The 22,338-nt window shown below is 50.2% G+C and overlaps 5 protein-coding genes across 5 annotated transcripts; 3 read left to right on the top strand and 2 right to left on the bottom strand.

The window, feature by feature from the left end:
• Positions 1 to 680: 680 nt before the first annotated feature.
• T069G_01366 (exportin 1-like protein domain-containing protein) lies at positions 681 to 4,031 on the top strand (the record flags this gene model as incomplete). The annotated part of the gene is made up of 8 exons (XM_056168576.1): positions 681 to 809; positions 900 to 989; positions 1,045 to 1,326; positions 1,442 to 1,532; positions 1,615 to 2,273; positions 2,322 to 2,898; positions 2,992 to 3,154; positions 3,233 to 4,031. The coding sequence occupies 8 exons, from the start codon at positions 681 to 683 to the stop codon at positions 4,029 to 4,031; spliced, it is 2,790 nt and encodes a 929-aa protein (XP_056033892.1).
• Positions 4,032 to 5,450: 1,419 nt separating this feature from the next.
• On the top strand, positions 5,451 to 6,489 carry T069G_01367 (uncharacterized protein; the record flags this gene model as incomplete). The annotated part of the gene is made up of 4 exons (XM_056168577.1): positions 5,451 to 5,636; positions 5,711 to 5,776; positions 5,851 to 6,023; positions 6,168 to 6,489. The coding sequence occupies 4 exons, from the start codon at positions 5,451 to 5,453 to the stop codon at positions 6,487 to 6,489; spliced, it is 747 nt and encodes a 248-aa protein (XP_056033893.1).
• A 972-nt stretch (positions 6,490 to 7,461) lies between these two features.
• Positions 7,462 to 10,885, top strand: T069G_01368 (uncharacterized protein; the record flags this gene model as incomplete). The annotated part of the gene is made up of 2 exons (XM_056168578.1): positions 7,462 to 9,600; positions 9,662 to 10,885. The coding sequence occupies 2 exons, from the start codon at positions 7,462 to 7,464 to the stop codon at positions 10,883 to 10,885; spliced, it is 3,363 nt and encodes a 1,120-aa protein (XP_056033894.1).
• A 1,579-nt stretch (positions 10,886 to 12,464) lies between these two features.
• Positions 12,465 to 13,447, bottom strand: T069G_01369 (ras family domain-containing protein; the record flags this gene model as incomplete). Its single annotated transcript, XM_056168579.1, has 4 exons — positions 12,465 to 12,700; positions 12,771 to 13,046; positions 13,199 to 13,313; positions 13,430 to 13,447. The coding sequence occupies 4 exons, from the start codon at positions 13,445 to 13,447 to the stop codon at positions 12,465 to 12,467; spliced, it is 645 nt and encodes a 214-aa protein (XP_056033895.1).
• A 7,292-nt stretch (positions 13,448 to 20,739) lies between these two features.
• On the bottom strand, positions 20,740 to 22,164 carry T069G_01370 (putative molybdopterin binding domain-containing protein; the record flags this gene model as incomplete). The annotated part of the gene is made up of 7 exons (XM_056168580.1): positions 20,740 to 20,845; positions 20,911 to 21,121; positions 21,191 to 21,483; positions 21,550 to 21,567; positions 21,640 to 21,734; positions 21,808 to 21,852; positions 21,985 to 22,164. The coding sequence occupies 7 exons, from the start codon at positions 22,162 to 22,164 to the stop codon at positions 20,740 to 20,742; spliced, it is 948 nt and encodes a 315-aa protein (XP_056033896.1).
• Between the last annotated feature and the right edge of the window lie 174 nt (positions 22,165 to 22,338).

The raw sequence follows: 22,338 nt of genomic DNA on the forward strand, positions 1-22,338 counted from the left end.
GGTACATAAGGTCCTAGTTGGTTTGACTTGTGGTAATTGGAATTGTACAGATTATGATAAGCCTTGAGGCGACCAAACCATAACTAAGCCATGGCTGAACATTAGAATTTGGTCAATAATGGTTCTCTTGGTCTGAAGCATCTCGTCGTCTTGGAGAGTACATGTACATTTACGAGTACAAAGCTCCCCTCATTCGGGCGCGGGAGTGACCAAGTACACCCACATGCCACGGAGGCGGAAAAACATCGGCTGCCAGAGCTCCTCCAGCAGATTTGCCCCGCCAATTCAAGCCTCTGAGGAGCCATGCCACTTCGACCAAGGCAAGGCCGACTTCCATGATTTTGCCTGGAGCCAGTCATCCAGCAAAGCCAGCAAGTCTGCGACTCTTGTAAGCCTCCTCGCGCTCCAGGCCTCTGTCGCTTCCTCTCCTCTCCTCTATCCCTCTCCTCTATCCCTCTCCTCTGCTCTCCCTCCAGTACCCTCTCTTGGTTCTCGCGGCCTGGCCTGGCTTAGCCTCTCTTGACCCGGGATTCAGCTCACGATTGTCTTCTTCTCCAGCACGTCAACGCTGGCTCATGAGCGCTGCTCGCTCCTCGACTACTCAAATCCGCTCTGAAAAGATTCTGTCGGCATCTCGTCTTCTCTGAGCTCCCCAGCTGTCTCTCTCTTTTGCGCCCGAGATGGCCTCGAACGGCACGCAGGAGGCCTTTGCGCCTACGGACGTCTTAGGTGCCGTCATGACGATGCGAAGCGGGGAGCAGGAGGCAAAGAAGAAGGCGCACGAATACTTGGAGGCGTTCCAGAAATCGGTACGTCGCAATCCACCTGCTCGTCTGGTTGACTAGCTCTCAGCTTGGAGCTTACAGCTTGCTAATCATCACCACCAATCTAATCTATAGAAGGACTCGTGGGGAACAGTAATTGGCATTCTCCAGTCCAAGGCCGAACCCGAGGCGACACTCTTTGCCGCCATCACACTTCGTGGAAAGGTTGTTCCATTTTCTTGTCATCCTGCGTTTGTCTGCAGACTACTAACAATACCAGATCACCTATGATCTCATCACGCAGGTGCCTCCGAACGAGCTGCCCGCACTTCGAAATCAGATTCTGCTCCTTCTGAAGCACTACGCCTCCGGACCAAAACCCATCCGGGTCCAGCTATGCGTGTGTCTGGCCATTCTGGCGATCCAAATGAAGGATTGGAACGATGTGCTCCATTCGGTTGTCCAGTCACTGAGCGACAGCCCCGAGAGCCATGCTTGTATCCTCGACTTTTTACGAGTCCTTCCCGAGGAGGTGACTGAAGGTCGAAAAATTACCTTGTCTGTACGTGGATTGCGATACTCTATAAAAAATCGGCGCGACGCTTGGCCCTCATCGATTACCCTTTCGGCCGATCGGTAGTCACCCTCGAAGAATACATCTAATTGTTTGGAAATAGGAAGAAGACCTTGCATTGCGGACGCAGGCATTGCTGGGAGATAATGCAGACCAAGTCGTGCAGCTTCTCATCAATTATTCGCAATCTTCACGTAAGTTATTCTGTCCCCTGGGGTTTCAGCCCCCACGGCCTATCTATAATAAGAAGGAAGATTGACATGAGAGTTTCTCTAGCTGCCGCATCTCAAAACCCACTCCTGATGGAATGCATTACATCCTGGCTTCGCGAAGTCTCCGTGGCCACCATTGCCAATTCACCGCTTCTGGATGCGATTTTCCATGGGATAGCATCTGACGGGTGCAGTCAAGAGGCTGCAGAGTGTCTGAGCACGATGTTAAGAGAGACGGGCGACGTCGACGAATCCCAAGATATTATCCAGACCTTGTTCCCTCGAATTATCAGTCTGACGCCGCGCATTGCTACCCTCGTCGAAGAAGAGGATACCGAAGGGCTGAAATCTCTAACCAAGGTTCTAGCAACAGCAGCTGAAAGCTGGGTTGTAGCCATTGCACGACAGCCAACTCAATTCCGGCCCCTTGTTGACGCTGTCCTCGAATGCGCCGCCCGAGACAAGGATCGAGAGGTTATCGAGCACACATTCAACTTCTGGTATGAACTGAAGCAGTATTTGGTGCTGGAAAGATATATTCAAGGTAGACTGGAGCTGGTCGACGTCTTCTCTAAGCTTGTGGATATTCTTCTATTGCATCTTCAATACCCACGACCAGAGTCTGGAAGCGAAACGGATCTGTTCGACGGAGACCGTGAGCAAGAAGAGAAATTTCGCGAGTTCCGACACCAGATGGGTGACACGCTCAAGGACTGCTGTGAAGTAATGGGCGTCACCGAGTGCCTCACCAAGGTGCTCCATGCCATCCAGTTGTGGACGCAAAAATACGCCAGCCAGGCCACTGAGGCAACAGTGCCGCATTGGCAAGAGCTCGAGGCTCCGTTGTTCGCGATGCGCGCCCTCGGCCGCATGGTGGACAAGGAGGAGGATGTTGTTCTCCCTCAGTTGATGCCCCTTTTGGTGCAGATGCCTAGCCACGAGAAGCTTCGCTTTGCCACCATCATGGTGCTTGGACGCTATACGGAGTGGACGGCGGCTCACCCCGAGTACTTGGAGCCTCAGTTCAACTACATTGTCAACTCATTCCAGTCCGACTCGCGAGAAATCAACCGCGCGGCGGCGCTATCGCTCAAGTTCTTCTGCACCGACTGCAAGCATCTCCTCAGCGGCCAAGTGTTGCAGCTTCAGACGTTCTACGACCAAGTTCTGGATAAGCTCCCGGATCTCAGCAAGGAAGAGGTCACTGAGGGCGTTTCCAATGTCCTCGCTGTTCAGCCTGTTTCCGAGACCTATCGCTTGCTCAAGACTTACTGCGATCCTCTGGTCCAAAGGCTGATGACAAAGGCAAACCATGCGACCACAGACGAGGGTAAACTGGCCGTAGCAGGTAATGACTTGTCCTTCCGCCATTTTCTCCCTTCCCCTTTCTCCCACCACTCTTGCGGTCCTGGCTCCTCTGCTAACGTTTTCGAAATGACAGATCACCTACAGCTCATCACCATCTTTGTGCAGAATGTGATGCCACTCATTAACCCTGGAGAGGAGAATCCCGCAGTTAAGTACTGGCAGGAGATCTTCCCTATTCTGTCTACCGTTCTGGACAACTTCCTCACCTTCTCTCCTATCTGCGAGAGAGTATGTAGGTGCTGGAGAAACATGGTCATTTCCTACCGCACTGCGATCGCGCCCATGCTGGCGGACATGGCAAACAAATTGGCTAGCGGCTTCAATGTCTCTAGGGAGGGCTGTTTCCTATGGGTCACGTCTGCCATTCTGCGAGAGTTCTCCGAGGCACGGGAGCACGTGGATCCATCCATCACCGAAAACATCTACACGTTCTTTGAAGCGCAAATGACGACGTTCTTAAGAGTCATGACCGAGCTACAGCCCAAGGAGCTGCCGGACGTGATTGACGACTTCTTCCGACTGCTTATTGATGCGCTGCTGTACTATCCTCAGAAGCTGGTGCCGTCCCCACTCTTGGTGCCCATCTTCGAGGCCTCCATCTACGCCTTGACGCTGGAGCAGCGGGATCCTCTTTCTTCCACGCTTCACTTCTTGAGGGATCTGCTGTCATACGGTGGCGACAACCCGGCCACCAGTGAGGGGCTACCGGAAGCAACCGCGGCTGAAATCAGGACTATAGTTAAGGGCCTCCTCGCCAGCCACGGTGAAAACCTGGTCAAGCAGTGCATGGCCGGCATGATGATTACCTTCCCAAGGGACTGCTTCGCGGACGGTAGTGGCGTTTTGCTCAGTCTTTTCGAGCTTTTGCCCGTGGAGACGACGGAATGGGTCTCGCGCACTATCCAGTTACTGCCTCCAGGCACTGTATCTCCGGAAGAAGCAAACAGACTGATGGCCAAGATCAAGGAGCGACTTGCGGTAAATGAGGCCGGAGGTATCCGACATGTGAGGGTGCTACTACAAGACTTTACCAACACATATCGGCGCCGTAACGTTGCTCCTCGAGACGGCCTCGGACAGCTTGAGGCAACCAGATTCCAGTTTGCCGGCTGAGGTGGATTCAGGGACGAATAAACAGATATGGAAAGAGAGCAAATTTGAAATGAAAGAAAATACCATTTGACAGCAAATACCAATAAGGGTTTGGGGAGGGTGAAGCAAATGAGAGAGGTGATGAGCATAGGAATCGTCGACCAACACGGATCCGACCTGAGGACAATGTAGGGCGAGGCGACGCAAGCGTGTATGTTTCAGAGAGCACAAAGGTAATGGGGGGAGAACTGTAAGAGAGGGTCCGGGGTTGGAATTTGAAGGCGAAGTCAAGGGAGGTTTACGAAAAGAGAAGAAGAGCATTTTTGAAGCAAGGAATCGACAACTTAACGATATGGTGATGAACGGGCATTTGGAGCTGAGGACTTATTGGGAGGAAATCTGGGTTGTTCTATGGGGGAGGCTGACTATGCAAATATCCGAATATTACAGTAGATAGAGACATATATTTTTACGAGAAAGGAGTAGACGAGGAGAGTAGGAATAATACCGAAGATGTAAATTTAGCAACGCTGATTGCGGTCTTGTTGGCTCTTCTCTTGTATCGGCGTTTGGCATGTACAATGTTGGAATATTGGCATGGCGTCACTGGCAGATTTGCATGCTGAGGAACTGACAAGGTGCTTACACACAACCTGAATCTATATCTATTTCCGTCAAGGAGCAACTACTAAGTTATTCAATACCTAGGCAACAATGCAAGAGATACGAGGGATTTAATGGCTGCAAGTTGGCACAAAGGACGCGGCAAGTACCGATGGATGATATGGAATCATTCACATGCAAGTTAATAGTCGTTAGATCTACAACTCGGACTTTTCTGTGCGTAAGACCTAAACCAGAACAAGAGCGAGTTGCTTAACAAAACTCAATTCCAGCACTTTTTAACAAGTGACCAGATCGGGCACCCTGGATGAAGTTTAGTCTTTGCCTAATTGAGAGACTAGAGCCCTGGCGCTGCATGAGTCAGAAGACAAAGCAGAGAGGCGGGCGCCCGTTAAACTGGGAGGCTAAAAGAAGGACGAAATCTGGAGGGGAGTGGGTTCAAGTTTATTAGTTGAGCTTTTAGTTATACGGATTACGAGTCGAGAGAGGTGTGGGGGTTGTGACTGAGATTGGAGACCGGGGACTTGGATCTGGGGTGTGAGTTTTGGGCTGTTAGTTACGCCGGGGAGTCATTTATTAGTTGTTATGTGCATATGTATGTAAGACACACCGAACTTGTTCTTTTTTTCTCTTTCTTTCATTCTTTTTTGTTTTAGACAACTCTTTGCTTGTTCAATCAGCTTCATGAAATAAATAAAACAGAACAAAGATAAAGACAAAAAAAGACTGTGTTTTCTTCTTCGCATCCAACAGTTCAACACAGAGACACACACCGACAAAAGAGAAGAAGAAGCAAAGGAAACAGACACAGACAGCATGTCGCCCCAGGAATTCATCAACTCGCCCAAATACGGCTCGGCTACTCTCATCCCCTTTGATCCCAACAGCGAGGCCCAGTGCAAGCGGCTGTACGAGCAGCGCTTGGCGTGCTCGTGGGACTACGACTTGATTGAGGAATGGAGGGCCAAAGTGCGCGAGGGGACAAAGTTTATGTACTGGATTGTGAGTTTAATTGTCTGAGATTAGGCGGATGAGAGAGTGAAGGGAGACTTGAAGAGCTGACAATGCGGCAACAGACAATTAATGATGAGTTACCTGAGAAGGACGACTTTTTGGCCAAGCACATCGAAAGATTTCCCAAAGTAAGTCAAACAAGAGAGAGCAATAAAACGCATGCTTCATGAAAAGGTTAGAAAATGTTTACCTTGTTATGTAGGAAAAAGAAGCCATCGTCGACACAGCAGAAACTCTGGGCAAGTCATCGAGAACACCAACATTAATCTCATTCATTCCCATCGGCCACATTGCCCTCGAACTGTACCCGGAACGCCAGGAACAGTATTCCCTGCCTGATTCCACGGTCTGGATCAAGTCTCTGTACATTTCATGGTAAGTCTACAAGATTCTTTCTTCTTTTACTCTCTCATCTCATATCGATCTTCATGGTTGTCTTCATCATTATCCCTCATCTCATCATCACTGCTCGTTTCCCATCTAATGCCATTTCATTCTCATTCCCATCATCACCATCAGGGCCATCCAAGCCGGCGGCTTCGGCCGCTCCGCAATGCACCAACTCGAACGCCTCGCCGCCCTCCCTCCCCTCAACGCAACCGTCATGGCCCTCGACACCACGACGAAAAAGTTCCAGACCACCCCCGAGAGCATCGCCATCTTCAACAAGATCCGCGGCTCCGAGGTCGCCAGCGCAGACTTCCGCTCCAACGAAGAGTGGTACACGCGCCAGGGGTACGACATCATTTGTTATGTTGACGAGATGTACAAGTGGGTGGACCAGGAGACGGGGATTGCGATTTCGGTGCCGTCGGTGTTTATGAAGAAGCAGCTTGTTTGAACGCTTGATGGAGTTGAGTTGGTTTCTGTTGTTTCAAAGGGGGGCGTTTTAGACGGCGTAGATGTAATGGTAACTGTAGGTTTACAGTGTATCCAAAGTCTTGTTTATTAATCTGTTAAGCACCGCCTTCGAGGTCCTAGATTTGTGCAACTGTATTGTTCTTGTTCTCTCTTCAACTCACAACCACTCGTTTCGCTCAATTGAACAAACACGGTTCGATACTGCTGTGAAAATAACAGAATCCTTGGTAGACCGCTACTATTGTATTCTAAATAAAGAGTTTTCTTTGTTATCGTGACCCCTACCATTCAGTGTCTTCCTGTCTTTCTTTGTTTCTTCATATTAGTCTGAAACTCGGAAGCGCTTTTCTCCTTTATTCTTCTCTCATCTGAACCTCTCTTCCAATTGTTCCTTTTGTAGGCTTCGCCTCAATCTGCAGCCATCCGTTCTCTTGTAATTGTTCTTGTACAGACCCTTTCTTTCTTTAGCCACTCCAATGAAACAGACAAAGGCATCTCGTTACCGCCGTTTCGATTTGGTGAAACAGCTTCTGAACACTAAATTATCCGGTTAACAAGGTGTGTCCAAGATGGTGTCACACTCGCGAATATGATAAAAGACGACTCAAAGTCTCTATATAATTAGCATATCTACCCTTGGTCTATGAACCCATCTTTGTAAAAAAAAAAATACTCTACATTCTACTCAACATTAGCCACCAAGTTAGCATCATATCCTAGAGTGCAGTATCCAAAGTTCGATATCATGGCCAGTCCTGCAAATAGAATCAAGAACAAGGGTCTTGAAATGACCCTTACAAGCAACCCAACGTCCACAAAAAGGAGAAACCGCGATACTTATGAACAAGACAATGACAGCAATTCCAATAATGATCCCAATTCCAACGGTCCACCGGCGAAGAAAATTAAACAATGCTGCAAATTTTGCTTACACGGTTTCCAAGGCAGGCAAATGGCCCAAGTAAGGGCATGCAATTACGAAATACTTGCGAACGGAGACATCCTCGAGTGTCAAAACTGCGCCGATTATCGCTCCGAGCATCCAGAAAAAGAAATCAAGTGTGAACCTCCTGAGCTTCTGCGCAATAAAAAGGTCTGGCGCCGGTACGGCATAGACCATCCTTCGACATATCCGGCGCAGCCCTGCGACCAGTGCATCACCAGCGGCAAATCCAACCAGTGCAACGTCGATTCCATTCTCAACTACGGCTGTACAGCAACAAAGGCCTGCCTAGAGGGCCACTGTACACTCAACGGCCACAGGTTGGAGGCAGCGCCCAGTTCTGTCATTTGCCTCGGTGGCTCTTGGACACGCAGAGAATGCCAATATTGTGAGCACATGACGACGAATGGCAGGATCACCATCGGATGCAGTTGGCTCAGGGATCGGGCGAATCCAAACGAAGCCTGCTTCAACTGTCAATCCCGCAACCTGGCGTGCTTCAACGGCGGACGCCTCATCGCCGAGCCTCAAGCGTTGACTCTCCCCAAAGTGTGGAATGTCGCTGCCACCCACGAATTTGGATTTGTTGACTGTAGGAAAACCGGTACAACCCGTCGAACCTGCAAGAGATGTCTCGAGGACAAGCGCGGTCACTGCCATGCTGATGCCGGGCATTATCGTTATGCGTGTACTCGTTGTGCTGAGCTCGGCATTGACTGTGTCGATAGTGGCAATGACACGTATTATCCCATCTTCGACCTGGCCAGAGTTGGCATCGGCTTACACATGCCCTTTCTCCAGTGTTCATGCTGCATACGGAACGGGAGAAACTGCGATTTACAGCGCCCGTGTGATTCATGCATCGAGCACGGCGATCAGTGCGATGCGTGGAAGGACGAAACAACCAAGTATTGTATAAAGGGTCGACTAAACCCGCCTCCTGGGCCACTCTATTATCTCGCGCTGGGATATGGTGCCAATGGTGTCAACGATGTCAAAGATGGATCTGCCGTGGAACACTGGGTAGGTCCGTTGACAAGCATCTACGGCATGATCCTCGGGAGGGATAATAGGCAACTCGTCGCCTCATTCGCCGCTAATTTAAGAGGAAAACTGTTTCCACATGGAGAGCCTCCTCACGGTGATGTCGCTCAGAACGGCGTCATGTTTGGACCAGCGAGCGCGATAACCAAGGAAAACATTGTGGCATGGATCGAATCCAAGTTTCCTCAGCATCACCCGATCAAGGAGTATGAGGGATATGCAGACTGTATCCAAGCGGCAAAGTCCTTTGTGCAGAATCTTCGCAGCGGAAGGCCACGTCTCCGCGTCGAGCAATTCTTGAGCAACGAACCGAGGAGCTTCACACACGGCCCTGATTGCGGAGAGCATTGTTGCGTCGATGTTGCTGGCAATGTCGCTGCCCATAATCTTGCTGTTTCTGCCATCGTCAGCCCTGTCCCCGTGTCAGCTCAGGTTCCGATTCCTTTCTTGAATGATGATGCCATGGCTTTCTTACCAATACCAATGGATATTGATGGCAACGACACCATCAATGCAACGGGTTACATCTATGGAAATCAAAATGAGAATGAGAATGAGAATACCATGTGCCAGGGAGCAGGAGCACTCCAATTTCTCAATTCCCAGTGGCCCGATCTGCACTTTGACTTTACCATTGCAGCTCCTTCTGACCAGCAGCTGCCAGCTGTCAGGTTCAGCCCAGATTTACCAGTTGACATGGATATTTGTTCTGGTCTGAATCTCTATCCCAGCCCCTGTGTGCCAGCTGCCAGACTCTACCCACCTCAGAGTGCTTCCAGCAATTTCCATGCGGACCTCGATTCATATCTCAACTTCTCCTCGAATCACTTTCCCGTTGGTGAATCCAACATTCGCACCGATATCGATCTCAGCTTGCTGGCGGGTTTGGTAATTAATCCACCCGAGGTTCTCGTCGACGAGGAAGATAGAGAAGCCAATATCGATCCCAGACTGCGTACGGAATTTGTCGACTTCAATCCGCTTCCATTTAATAATCCTAACACAGATCCCAGGATAGATCCCGAACAAACAAGGAGGGATATCGCCTTATGCATGACTATTCTAGGCGACGTAACCAACTCGACGCCTCTACTCCTTGAAGACGTTCCTCAGCTTGATGAAACTGCACCGGTAGATGACGAGCCAGTCTGATCAAATGGAGCAGAACCCTAAGGATGCCTCGTTCGGCATCGCTCATGACAAGATCAACGGGGAACCCAGTGGTTTCAATAATGTCCTAAAAGACATACCGCGACGTGCCAAGCACGTTGCACCAAGTTCTCCTAACAAATGCCTAGAACTACGAGACGCCCAATTCTGCGAGCACAAAGTCGCGGCCGACTCCATCTGCCAAAGCGGCTCGCACGTAAAAGAAGACCGCGTCCACGTCTGCGACCACTGCAGCAAGGCGAGCGCCCTCGAGCTCGTCAGCATCGGAAGCTCGTTCGACTTGGCCGCGATTGAGAATATGCGCGCGTACCTCTGCAACCACTGCGCCGAGAAAGTCAGCAAAGACGTCCGCCCCGTGCTGCGAAACAGGCTCACCAGCGACCTCAAGGTCTGGGGCAAATGCCAGGAATTTCCCCTTGCGAGTCGTATTCCCGTCCTGTTCAACAAGGACGGCGGCACCATCACCTTCATGGGCGACGCCCAGAAGATCACCGGGTGCTTGTGCGGAACGAAACTTCTCTACCGACGCCTTTGCTACAGCCACCGCCTCAAGTACGGGGACGAGGTCGTGAAGCAGGCTCAGGAGATGCAAGACTGGTGCCAACAAAAATACGGCGCCAAAACCTGTTTTGTTTGTCTCAAGGGAAGCCAGCCTCGTGTAGTTGCCTTTAAGGGACGGCAGTGGGCTGCCAACCAGGCCAAATGCACTGCTTGGCAGTGTCTTGTCTGCGGTGATTTGGTCCTGAATCAACCAACTATGAGCATCTTCGGACCGCAAGGGCCCAAAGCCATAGTTTCGATACCTCGGGTAATTACTAACGCTGTATATGGGAGCCAGGATGGAGAAGAGCAAGAAACTGAGTATGTTGCACAGGAAATATCTAGCGAGGAGCTGAAGGGAGAGGAAGAGCTTCGGTCATACGCAACTGGAAATCAAGCATCTTTTGGGGAGCCATCGCCATCTGCAACGTACTTGGACGAAGGATCGAATGGAGACCAGGTATCTTTTGGGGTGCCATCGATAACGTATTGGGACGAAGAATCAAATGGGATCCAAGAAGGAATGCTATACGAGCAAGCTGAAGCAGAGCAGGAAGGACGAAATGGAGGACGAAATGCACGGGCAGATGGAGAACAAGCTCAAGAACGGGATACATCCGAGTCCAACGAAGAAGCCTCTTGGGGGGGATCTTGGACTCTTGTTCACCGCCCGATCTAGCTCTTTTTGTCGTTACTGGGTGCGTCTCGTTGACATCAAGAGGTCAAGAAACACTTGCTTATATTTTCCCTCTCTTCTCATAATTCAGAAGGAGGGCTTTGTTGGACCATGTACGAGTATTCTATTGTCATTCACGATTAACAAGATTTGAAAGACAAATATTGAGCCTACCTATTCTCCGTGAAACCATGTATGCAACTCACCAAGACCATAGCATTAAACCAGACGATATACCTATATCCGCCACTGAAATCGGAAGTCTGGCTCGGTGCCCAGTATGGAGTAGTGCCATATTTCAACTCTGCACGATTAAACTTCCAAAATGTATGTTAGCAAATCGATCACAATTACAAGGGTATGATGTATGTATGTACACACTTAAAACGACGGGTTTCAGCACCTGAAATCCTCCGTAGCTTGTACCCGGCCGCGTTTTTGCCGTCTCACCATTCAACGTAAGTCTATTTTACTCGCACTAGACAACCTAAGGTATTTTTGAAGCCAACCGAGTCACCCATGCCACTTAACTTGAGACAAAAAATTACAAGTTGCTTTTTATTGGTCTTATCAACGGAAAGAGAAAGAAAAAGAGGAGGGGTAAAAGAGAAAGGAAAAGGAATAGGAATAGGAAAAAGAAAAAATGAAGCAAAAGGGAAGATAAAAATGAAGTAAAACAAGAAAAAGAAAAAGAAAAGACAAGATGTTATAAGGAAAAAAAAAAAAAAGAAAAGAAACTGTCAAGACGTTCTAAAGGGAAAAGAAAAGAAAAGGGGGAAAAAGGAAGAAAAAACTCAAAAACAATCAGAGGTGAGCAAAGAGTTCAAAGGCACCCGAGTAGAATTGATTGGTCCTAGATACAAAAAGGACGGTAGAATCTTGAAGCGAATCCTCATTACCATGCAAGTTAACAGTCAATAAGTAGAAAAAAAAATGAAATTACACGTGTGAAATAATGGGATATAAGAGAAGAACGTATGACCCATAGTTTCAGAGTCTGAGAAAACCATCCTCGCAAAGCCCAAGAGGGGAATTAATGGCCATGGTCCCCCCCGAGGCCTTTGTTCGCCTGCACGCACACACGCATGGCGCAGTGTCGAAACACCCTCGTCATCATCCGCGCCTCCAACCCCCTTTCGTTCAAAATCGCTCCCAAGCCTTCTTTTTTCTTTTTCCCCTCTGGTAGTGCAACGAGACAGCCCTCTTTCGCCAGCACGCGCTCTTGACAGGGGGGTTCCCAGGCTGTGTGTACCATTTGACACAGCGACCCCGTCGGTTCCATCTCCCACCAACGCGCGGAGAATATTTTCATCGAAATAGAACAAGACATGAAAAAATAAAAAGGCAACTAAAAAAAGAAATCCGAATGCGCGACCCAAGTCAGAACCCGACTCCCCGTCCGATGCATTGAGAGGTATCGTGCTCGTCGATCGTCCAAGGCCGTCCAGCCGCGCGTGGTGTTGCATGCACACTCCATGCCATGCCATTGAGCGTCCAAGAGCCTCCCGTTTCAACCATGAATGTCGCCTCTATCATCATGAACAACAAGACAATGCAGCCTCCCTATTATGGTTTGTGGCGCTCACATGATGACGCACTTGCAGCAGCCGCCCTCCTGCTCCTCGCCCTCAATGTCCATGGGCTTGGGAGGGTTTGCGCCAGAGTTGGTGCCGCTGCCGGTTGAGTAGCCCTGCATCTCACGGTTGTATCTTCGGATCTCGCGGACGATGTCGTAGAAGGCCTTGTCAACGTTGATTCGGGACTTGGCCGACGTCTCGATGAATTTGCAGTTGAATGATCGTGCCAACGCCTCACCCTCTGTTCAAGTAGAAAATCCCATGTTAGATACCTGTAAAGCAGCTCATGACGGAGTACGACGGTTGCTTACCTTGCCTGGTGACCTCTCGCTCGCCCTCCAAATCACACTTGTTGCCGACAACCACCATGGGGAAGTAGTCCTTGTCCTTGACTCTCAGGATCTGCTGCTGGAAAGTTGTGATTTCCTCGAAGCTCTGTCGTGATGTGATTGAGTAAACCAGCAAGAAACCCTCTCCTGTGCGCATGTACTGCTCTCGCATGGCACTGTACTCCTCCTGGCCGGCAGTGTCTAGAACATCGAGCAGGGCGACCTCGTCATCAATGACGCATTGCTTTCGGTATGAGTCTGTTGTCGTTATCGACGTATTAGCCAAGGATTCGAATACTCAAACCAGATGAGGGCAAGGTAGACAGGGTGGCGGATAGGGAGACGGTATTCGCGAGCCGCGAAGCCCGGGAAAGGGGGTAGCATTGAGCTGCTGCGGGAGAGCGACGAACCTTCAATTGTGGGATCATATTCGTCGACGAAGTGGCTCTGGATCAATTGGATGGTCAAGCAAGATTTACCGACACCACCACCGCCGACAACTACGAGCTTATACTCTCGCAGGAACTAGCAGCTAATGTTAGCTATACAGAACAGGCTAAAGCAAAGGGCAAAAGAAGGGGGAGGACAAGGGGAGACAAAGAAAAAAACGCGCGCGCAGAGAGACAGGTTGATCAACGTACCTTGGTTGCTGAAGCCATTGTAAAGGCACTGATTGATGATGCTAGCGGGAAAAAAGGATTGCTTCCGCAGCTGTGTAATATTTTTTTCTGCTTCTTGGCTTCAGGAGGTGTACCTCAGCCAATGAAGGGACAAGAAAAAAGGCGGCTCTGGTAGGGAGAGTAAGGAAGAGGATGGTTTTGAGAGCTTCGTAGTTTGGGGGGTGTAGAGGAAAAGAAAATTAAAACAGAGCTGGCCAGAAGACAATGCAAAGCAGAGAAGAAGAGCCGCAGAGGGCGATTGGGAGAGGAATGAATGAGGAAGATGGAAGATGGAAGACGAGAGATGGAAGAGGGGTGGAATACGGGAAAAAGCAAAGGGTGAAGGAGAGGTTTAGGTTCTGAGGAGGAACGCGGATTGCAGTAGGAAGTGGAAAGGAACCTTGGTCGAACGGCAGGCTGGACGGCCCTGAGAGATTGGCTGGTTGCGCTGCTGGGGAGCAGGCCATGGAGCAGGCCAGGGCCCCTAGTAGCACCTGGTCGGTGTCCCTAGCAATGGTCCCCTAGCAGTGCCTAGGCGTTCAGGTTAGCAGCAGAAGGGGGGTCTTGGGGGGGTGGAGGCTGGCCCTGGTGGAGGCGAATGGCGGGCCCGGATTGGGCGATCGAGGGGGTGGTGAGCGGTTCAGGGCCCTTTTTGGGGGAGTGCTGTGAGGCTAGCAGGCACCAGCGTGCGACGAGAGGTACACGCGCGCCGGTAGAGGGTACATTCACGAGCCCGGCGCTGCTTGATGCTTGATGCTGCTATCTGCTGTGAAAAGAAGCCAGACTGGTCCAGGCTTGTGCAAGGAGCGGCGGATCGGGTGCTTCAGCGGTCCAAGTGGCTTGCTAGATCCCCCTGCTGGTCCCTGGTTTAGCAGCAAACCAAAGGGGTGCGGAGCAAAAAGGCGAGAGGGAACACGGGGGAAAAAAGACACAAGAGCTTGAGGTATGGAGTTGGAAGTACATGGAAGCTGATAATGCTCGCCCAACACAAGATGATGGGGTCAGTAATGATATGATACATTGTCGATAAGCAAAGTTTAGAGATTTCACAGCTTGAGACATCTTCTTACCAAGACAGGCATGTACTTCGTACGCAGTGCCACTTTGTACGATATGATGAAAGAGTGATTGAAAGAATTGAAGCACCAGAAAAAAAAAGGGCCGGCGGTTGATACCTGTACTCCACACAATCCGCAGTACCTGGTACTCCGCGACGGGGTACTTGCAGCCGGACAGGAGGTCGGAGTGGCGCCTTGCCGCAGGGAGCTGCAAAGTGCATTTCAAGCAAGCATGGGGTTTTGACTAGCGCAGCTTGATTTCCCTATCACTCTCATTGACTGCTTTCAAGAGCGCGCGTAAAAGTGCCAGTCAGTGCTTTTTTGCCAATGCTTGCTTGTGCCTAATGTAGACCTCGATATGGTACATACGCAGAGGAAAGGAGAACATAGGTACATGAATCTCTCTCTTGTGCTGTATGTTTTCCCTCTGTTTGTACAAGCATTGATTGGTACCGGCCATGTACATCTGAAGTGGACGCCATGTGCTGCAGATACGGACCACGGCATGCGAACATTCACCAAATGTTTGTCCAACGTTGTTTGCATGGCATCCATCCATCAAATGTCTGGGTTCAACTCGTCAAAGTACAAGTTACGGGTACTACTGTCGTAGTCTCAAAGTGCTAGCGTCCCCCCAGTACGAGCTCCCCATTTGCTTGATTTCACTTCATCTTCTCTCATATTTCACTCAAAAAAATCACCCTTTTTTGGCTTCTTCTCCCTTGCCCCCCCCCCTCCCTTGTCAACGCCCGGACCCCTTCCGGCCGCTTTGTCATGGCATCTCTTTCGTCCTCCCGTCTCGTTCTGATTCATGTTTGCCAGTCGCTCATCACATCACTGTGCAGCGACGGCCCAAAGTACTCCATACATGCGCGTCTGCCGCTGCAACTAACTCCCTAGGCCGTGCATGTGTCGAGGTGCGTTGTAGCATGTACCCCAGACCGCAGCCAGTCGGCATCGCAGCTTTCAATGCAAGGGCACGCGCCAGCGATGGAGGCAAAAAAAAAAAAAAAAATTAGAACGCGACACCCTCACGCATCCTTTACGGGGAGATATAAAGGTACAGTAGCATCAGGCGGAATTACCACGGGCTGCTCGTACAGAGTTAGCACTGGCAAACCTGTGCCCAAAGTGGAGGACGATGTTATTAGCGCAACCCCCTTGCTTGCTGCTCGTCTGCGTTGTCTGCCTGTCCCAGCTTTGGAGTCTCTTCCGTTGTCTGTCGCCCTCTCCCTTTTGCTTCATTCCTCTTCTTTTCTTTGCACGTTCCTTCAACAGCCGTAGATACTGGCTTCTCGAAGCTATAATTCGGTCGCCATGATCCGCATCCGTCCCCATCAAGAGACGGCGGCCGTTGTGCCTCGGTCTGCGAATCGGTCCAAGTGCACCATCGTAGTTCGTGTGGGGGGGCGTGAGCTCCATTTTGCGTCTGCCATTAATCAATTGATATTAGCTCCTCGCTTCCACCTTCACGGGCTGTTTTTTTCTCCGTGTGCTTCTCTCTTCCATTTCTTTATAATTTCAATATTCTTTTGCCGAATGGCTTACACGAGGTCCAAGCTTCTTTTCTTTCTTCAATTGCATCGAATGTCTTGTACACTAGCTTGGTCGGTTGAAGACAAAAGCCCATACAATATACACCCTGTGTACTACTAGTAGGTACGGAGTGTGTACACCTACAGTCATTTCGGGCAAACATAGCTGCAACTAAGACAGAGATAAAGTATCAAGCTTTGACCGTAAATGCTTCACGATCAGCTCCTTTTCTCCCAACTTCTCCTTTCAAGGCTCACGGGCAGCAAAGACAAAGGATTCGCCAGATCCTCCATCTCTTTGACCAAGCACGTGCACTCTGACAGGCGATATCCGTGATGTCCCCGTGCCTTAGATTTGGATGCCGTCTTTGACCGACAAAACCTCCTTTGACGTCGATGCCACCTTCGTCTTATTTCCGTCAATGACATGCCCTCGTTCTTTGTAATGACCAGACCAAACAGGCAGGCCAGCCGTGACGTTGTGGCCAAAGTGCCAGCACAGACGGGTAGCATCAATCACTGCTGCTACTACGAGTACTGCTCCGTACAACCATGTAGGCTCGACACTCACATGCTATTTTCAGCATTGATTGGCATCGCTGGCATTGGCCTCGAGATAAGCCAAGCGATGTCTCTCTCGCTAAAGAAGTAGAAGCGAGCAATAAGAAAAGAAAATGGAAACAAAGTACAACCGGGTACCTGTAATATCCGGATTCACGTGGCGACCGTTAGTAGTGCCTTCCGTCGCACCAAAGACTGCAAGTTCTCCGATGCTCTACAGTACTTCTCTACACCATTCAACCGTACTTCTACCAAGCATCAACGTTGCTTCGTCTCGTCTGCCGTCGCGTCGCTTCTCGCTACCCAGCCCCTGGATTTGGTTCGGCAATCCAGAGTCCTTGTGCTCCGTATCGCCTCAGACATGGAGTTCTGGCCATAAGCGGCAGTGGCAGTATTACACGATGCTACGATACTCGCACGTACATACAACCTCTACATACCTACGAGAGAAGCAGGAAAAAAGATCCGGTCAATGTCGCGGCAACTCGAGCCGGTTCTTCCGCCGCTCGCGTTGCAAATTTAACGGCAGACAAGTTGGTGCTACTGCTACTTCGTACCTGGACATGTATGTATAGCCGGGGTAAGCTGCTTGGTGATTCATGGGTGCTTGTTGAAAGCAGCACCCCCGGTCGTCAATTGCTGCCCGAGAGTGGCCTCTGCTCCTCGGATGGCGCCATTCATAATCAAGAAAGTCCTGATGCTTGTCTCTCTTCGTTGCCGCCCCTGACGCATCAATCGCAGCTCGCTAGTGTACTCGCACTCCGTACAGTCGCTGTGCTACCACTGCTAGCATCAATTACAGCTCGATTGCTACGCCGTACGAGTACTAGCACGATGGCCCGGTGGAGGTGCAATTACCTTAACTACCCCTGCGCCAATCAAACTGGTCTCCAGTTCACTTCAACAATGAGACCATTTTCGACTTTCGCCCAAAGTGCGGAACCCGATTCGATCCATGGATGAATGGATGGATGGATGGACAGTTGCTGGTGTACTCGTATTGGGCGTGTGTGCATGTGCTCCTCCATCTCGACCACATTCATGTCTTGGAGGTCTCACGGAGCCATCAACCCCATCCAGTGAATGAATCCTACCTACATGGACTCGTACATCTGTTCCATGCCGGCTCTACTATTGCCGCCGACCGGAAGCAGGCTGCAGTTGGGGCAACACAGCACACGACTGGAGCTGCATCGCCAGGTCTGATATCATGCAGCCTCGCGTGGACTTTTGCAGGCGATTGGTATCGGGCGTGCATACAAACATGGGCGTGGATCAAAACCAAGTTGAGGTCTCTGTCATGCAGATGTTGAGACGGGCGGCAATGCGACCGGCAGGCCGACCCGATTACTCACATGCAACCTACTGTACAGTGTTGTTGGCCTCACGATAGAGGCTGAGGCAGCAGATCAAGCGCTTGATGAGCCTGTATTTGGTATTTGGTACACGTACGTCGCAGATGAAGCGCCAAAAAGAGGGCCCTGGTTGGACATTGTTGCCAACGACCAACATCACAGCCGCTCGACTCGAGCCAGTCTAAAACCTCGAAAATAGCAGATGCCGCCCGCTGCGAGGATGCTATGCCTACTAGCATCTCGACTACTGCTTGAAAGTGAGGAAATGATTGGGTCTTGGTGCATCTTGACGCGCGCGCTCGCACAACTACACGAGCGAGTCAGGCTTCGTTTCCCAGCTCTGCGACACCAGCTTCTGTCTCGGAGCCCGTTTCGCCCGTCGAATCGTGAGCGAGTCGTGGCGCCGCAGTCCTCTTTTCGGTCCGGTGCCGATTTCTTGGGTCCCAGCCTAGACGATCCGTCGCAGGTGGATCGCGACTCTGTGAAGCCAATTTTATACGGAATGACCCTGGACAACACTGGAGGCGTGGACGTCATTAGCAATTTGCCAGACCCGGCATCTGGGGTAAGCTTTTTCTTTTCATATTTTTTTTCTTCTTCTGTCACTTTTTTCAATGTCAATCATGTCTCTCAGGCGGACAAACTTTCGGGTTTTCTCGCTCTTCCATTTCTCTCTCTAATAGCCCCTGTCGTTCCCAGCACTATATTGACGAGTCAAGGGCTGTTGTTCTGACCCGACAGAGTAATTATATGTCCAGACTGATTATGCTACCGCATGCGTACTAAGACAACATGCACATATTATACATCTCGTGCTCCATCTGTACAGATAGAATGAACAGACTCCATACCCGAAGCTAGCATGGACCGCATCCTCGGGGAAGCTTCTGCTTGAATTGCCCTATCGCGTCCTTCGCATCTCATCTCAAGCAGCATCAGGCATCGGGCATGGATATATTCTTCCGCAATCAATTGAAATGAAGCTCAAGCCAAAAAGCTCCATCTCGCGCCACTTATCGACCTTCTAGAATGATTGCTCTCCACATTCGACACCTCCACACGCACCGTCTCCACTGGCCTCTTCATCTCCCCTCCCGGTTGACCATTTGCCCCCTTGTCCCCCTTTTAGCCCTTGGCGAAAGCTCTTTTGCGCGAAAGTGCTACATGTTCAAGCATATTTGCGACCCAAAAACGTCATCAACAGTTGTACCTGTACCCGTAATACGGGGTACGACAGGCCGGTTCGATAAAGATTCTCATCGCAATAGTGTGTTTCCGATGATGCACCTGAATCTTTGTCTTGGCGCCCCCTCTCTGCCCTGCTGCAAATATCAATTGATTGTTTTTTAGCTTCATTATCAATTTGCAAAATTGGCGTATTTCGCTCAGCCATCACGAATCTCGCAGAGTACGAGTATTACACGTACTCGTACTGTAGCATCGGATTACCACCCTACGTTGGCTTACTACCTGATACAGAGAACCAACATCCTATTCTGTAACTCGTACCTGCAGTACTGAAGAATCTAAAATCAGTGCCGATGTTACAGCTCAGGTAGTGGAAGTGCTGCTAGCTCAGCTGAGATGGTCCCAGCAACATATGTAAAACAGCTGGCCTCCGTCTAATAGCTGGTTTCATCAAAGTCAAGCCACGGCAAGCAGACTACGGGGATTTCGATATCAGCATGCACGTAATACGTTCATCCGCTCCCCCCCTCGCCGGATTTTTTTCTTCTTTTGCTCGATCCATAACTGCCGGACAGAGAGTGCCCAAATGGGGGAGCCAGTCAGATCCAAACTGGGCAGCTGCTCTTCTGCTGGGAGGCTGACAACGATGCAACTCTGGGGATCCATGATGATACGCAAAATGACTAAATTAGCACCAGTTCGTCACGTCCTTGGCTTGCGGTCGAGAAACGAGCCAAGTGGGGTTTGATCAGCGGTGATGGCTCTGAGCTGAGCTTTAGATGTGTCAGAGAGTTGCCGAGTATAAATGCCAGCTCGCAGCTTACACACGAAAGAAAATATGGAGGCATATTATCGAGGGCTTTAATATGAGCTCTCCGATCGTAGTTGAGAGAGATGACCAAGACAGAGAGAAACGTTAGATGGAGTGTAGGGAGAATAGCTGGAAGATGCCTCTCCATCCGCAGCATATACTCTACAGCCCGTATACACCGTTGGCGTAGCTACCCTGAGGCTGAAACCAAGAGCTATAGTCCAACCTACGTGTTTCCAATAGCTCAGCCATGCCACCATTTAGACATGTTTTAGCTGTAGGCTGAATCGTGGAGAAGATGGCACGAGCGTAAAACAGCGCCAGGCCCTCCAACACTTGGACCGAGCCATAGATGTATACTGGATATACACCCACTTAGTACCATCACCGTACTGTAGGCATCGCTCCTCCGCTACAGTACGCCTGTCTCGCGTCGTTGTGCGCCTATCTCTGGGGATTCTACAAGGGTTCTAATAGGCATCAATTACATCCTTGCCATGCCACGGGTTCTGGGTGAGACATTGACGGTTACTAGTCCGAACTGACACCAAAGCAGTGCCTTTCGCGATAGGGTCCGGGCGTTGTGGACTAGTACGAGTCGTAGAAGCTCGCTTCGGCAAAAGCCAGCAAGGAACAGACGAGAGGCGCGGTCCGAGACAGTGGAGGGAACGGTAGTAGAAGATTCATGTCCTCTCTTAGGGTAGGACAAGATTTGTATTTTGTGTTCTCTGTATAGAGGAGGATGTAATGCTACATACTAACGACGCTTGAGATGTCTTCTCGACTAGAGCTTCTTCTCTGCCTCGTCGAGCTCGTCTTCTTTTGAGACACGCTTGCCCTGGACCGCCTCCTCTGCTTCCGCCACAAGGCTTTCCAGATAGTCCTTGTCCCTATGAAACCAAACATTAATTGGGGTTCTAGAAACCAGAGATGAAGATGTAGAGTGAGGACATACTTTCCAACCAGCGTAACGGTGTTTCGTTTCAAGCCCCATCGAGGATAGCTGCCTACTTTGACGCCGTGAGGCTTGGCCTTGGCTTCCAACTGGGTGAGGTACTCTGCTATCTCACTCTCTGGTAGAGGTGTGGAAATTAAGATTCGGTGAGTTTCTTTGCCCTCCAGTCTGGGGACGACGTGGGGCTTCAGTCCATCAAGCAGCTTTTGGACTATAAGATACGGAAAACACCTCATTAGCCCAGTTTCCTGTGGAAAGAAATAAAGGATTTGTCACTCACAGAGCAGCGGCACTCCTGGCAGGATATGCACATTCCGGTTGACAACCGCAACGGGAACCCACAGATCTTCCTTCGGGAAGATGAACTGCTCGCTCAGATCGCGGGATTCGTCTGTCGGGAGCTCCACCATGCGCAGCCTAGCCTTGAGGGCCGGCGAATCGACGTTCCAGTCAAAGTTGGGCTGCTTGGGGTGCGGTTTTGAGAGCTTCTTCATCTTCTCGTAGGCTTCTTGGTGGAGCTTGAGGGGGAGGTTGAAGGCCTTGGCGATGGACGGGTAAGTGATGTCGTCGTGCCTATGAGATTTGATGACTGCTGTGAGACGGGGGTTCTATAGATGACAGATAGAAGGGCATTCTTACGTTGGGCCGATGCCACCACTAAAGAGTGTTCATGATGATTAGCAAGAGAACAAGATTCGATGTTTCAGTTCTGAGTGGTGAGTCGCTTACCTGGTGATGATAAAATCATAGCGGTTGCTCATTCGGCGCACGGCCTCCATGATTTCGCTCTCATCGTCTTCGATGACCTCGATACGCTTCAAGTTCTACACCGGCACATCACATAGGGTGTCAGCTCATCAGGGTTCTCAAACACCAATATCGAGATGTAAGACTCACGATGCCGAGAGAAAAGCACCATTTTGCAAAGTATGCCGAGTTTGTCTGTGATTCCCGTCAACTCACGCTCCCCCTCTCATTCTACCTCGGCATACTGACATCAACAGTCTATTTGTTTTTCAATTCCATTAGCTTCTCTTCATCTAGCTCAAATAACGCAGCTCATTTATCTCATACCTTTCCGCCCAGCACTTCATCGCCAATGATTAGGCATGCTGCCGTATGGATGGTGCTGCTTCCGGTGGCTGACATTCTCAGGGAAAAGGCGGCCGGTCGAGCGAAGGATTGGGTGATGAAGGAGGGAGATGTGGCTGTGAGTAAGCGATGAGTTGTAGCCTGTGATAGCCGCGAGAACATGGGTGAAAAGAGGTGGTGGAGATGGGAAGACGGGTAAGACGTCAAAGAGGCGTGAATGTCCTCTTATTCTCTTTTTATCTTTGCGTCTTAATTTGCTCTAATTGGGCATCAACAGCCTAAATGATAGAGAGAAGAAAGAGGGGTCAATTCCGTATTCAAATAGGTAATTCAAGA

The sequence above is a fragment of the Trichoderma breve genome, chromosome 1, assembly GCF_028502605.1.
Source record: "Trichoderma breve strain T069 chromosome 1, whole genome shotgun sequence".
In the NCBI taxonomy this organism is placed as follows: Eukaryota; Fungi; Ascomycota; class Sordariomycetes; order Hypocreales; family Hypocreaceae; genus Trichoderma; species Trichoderma breve.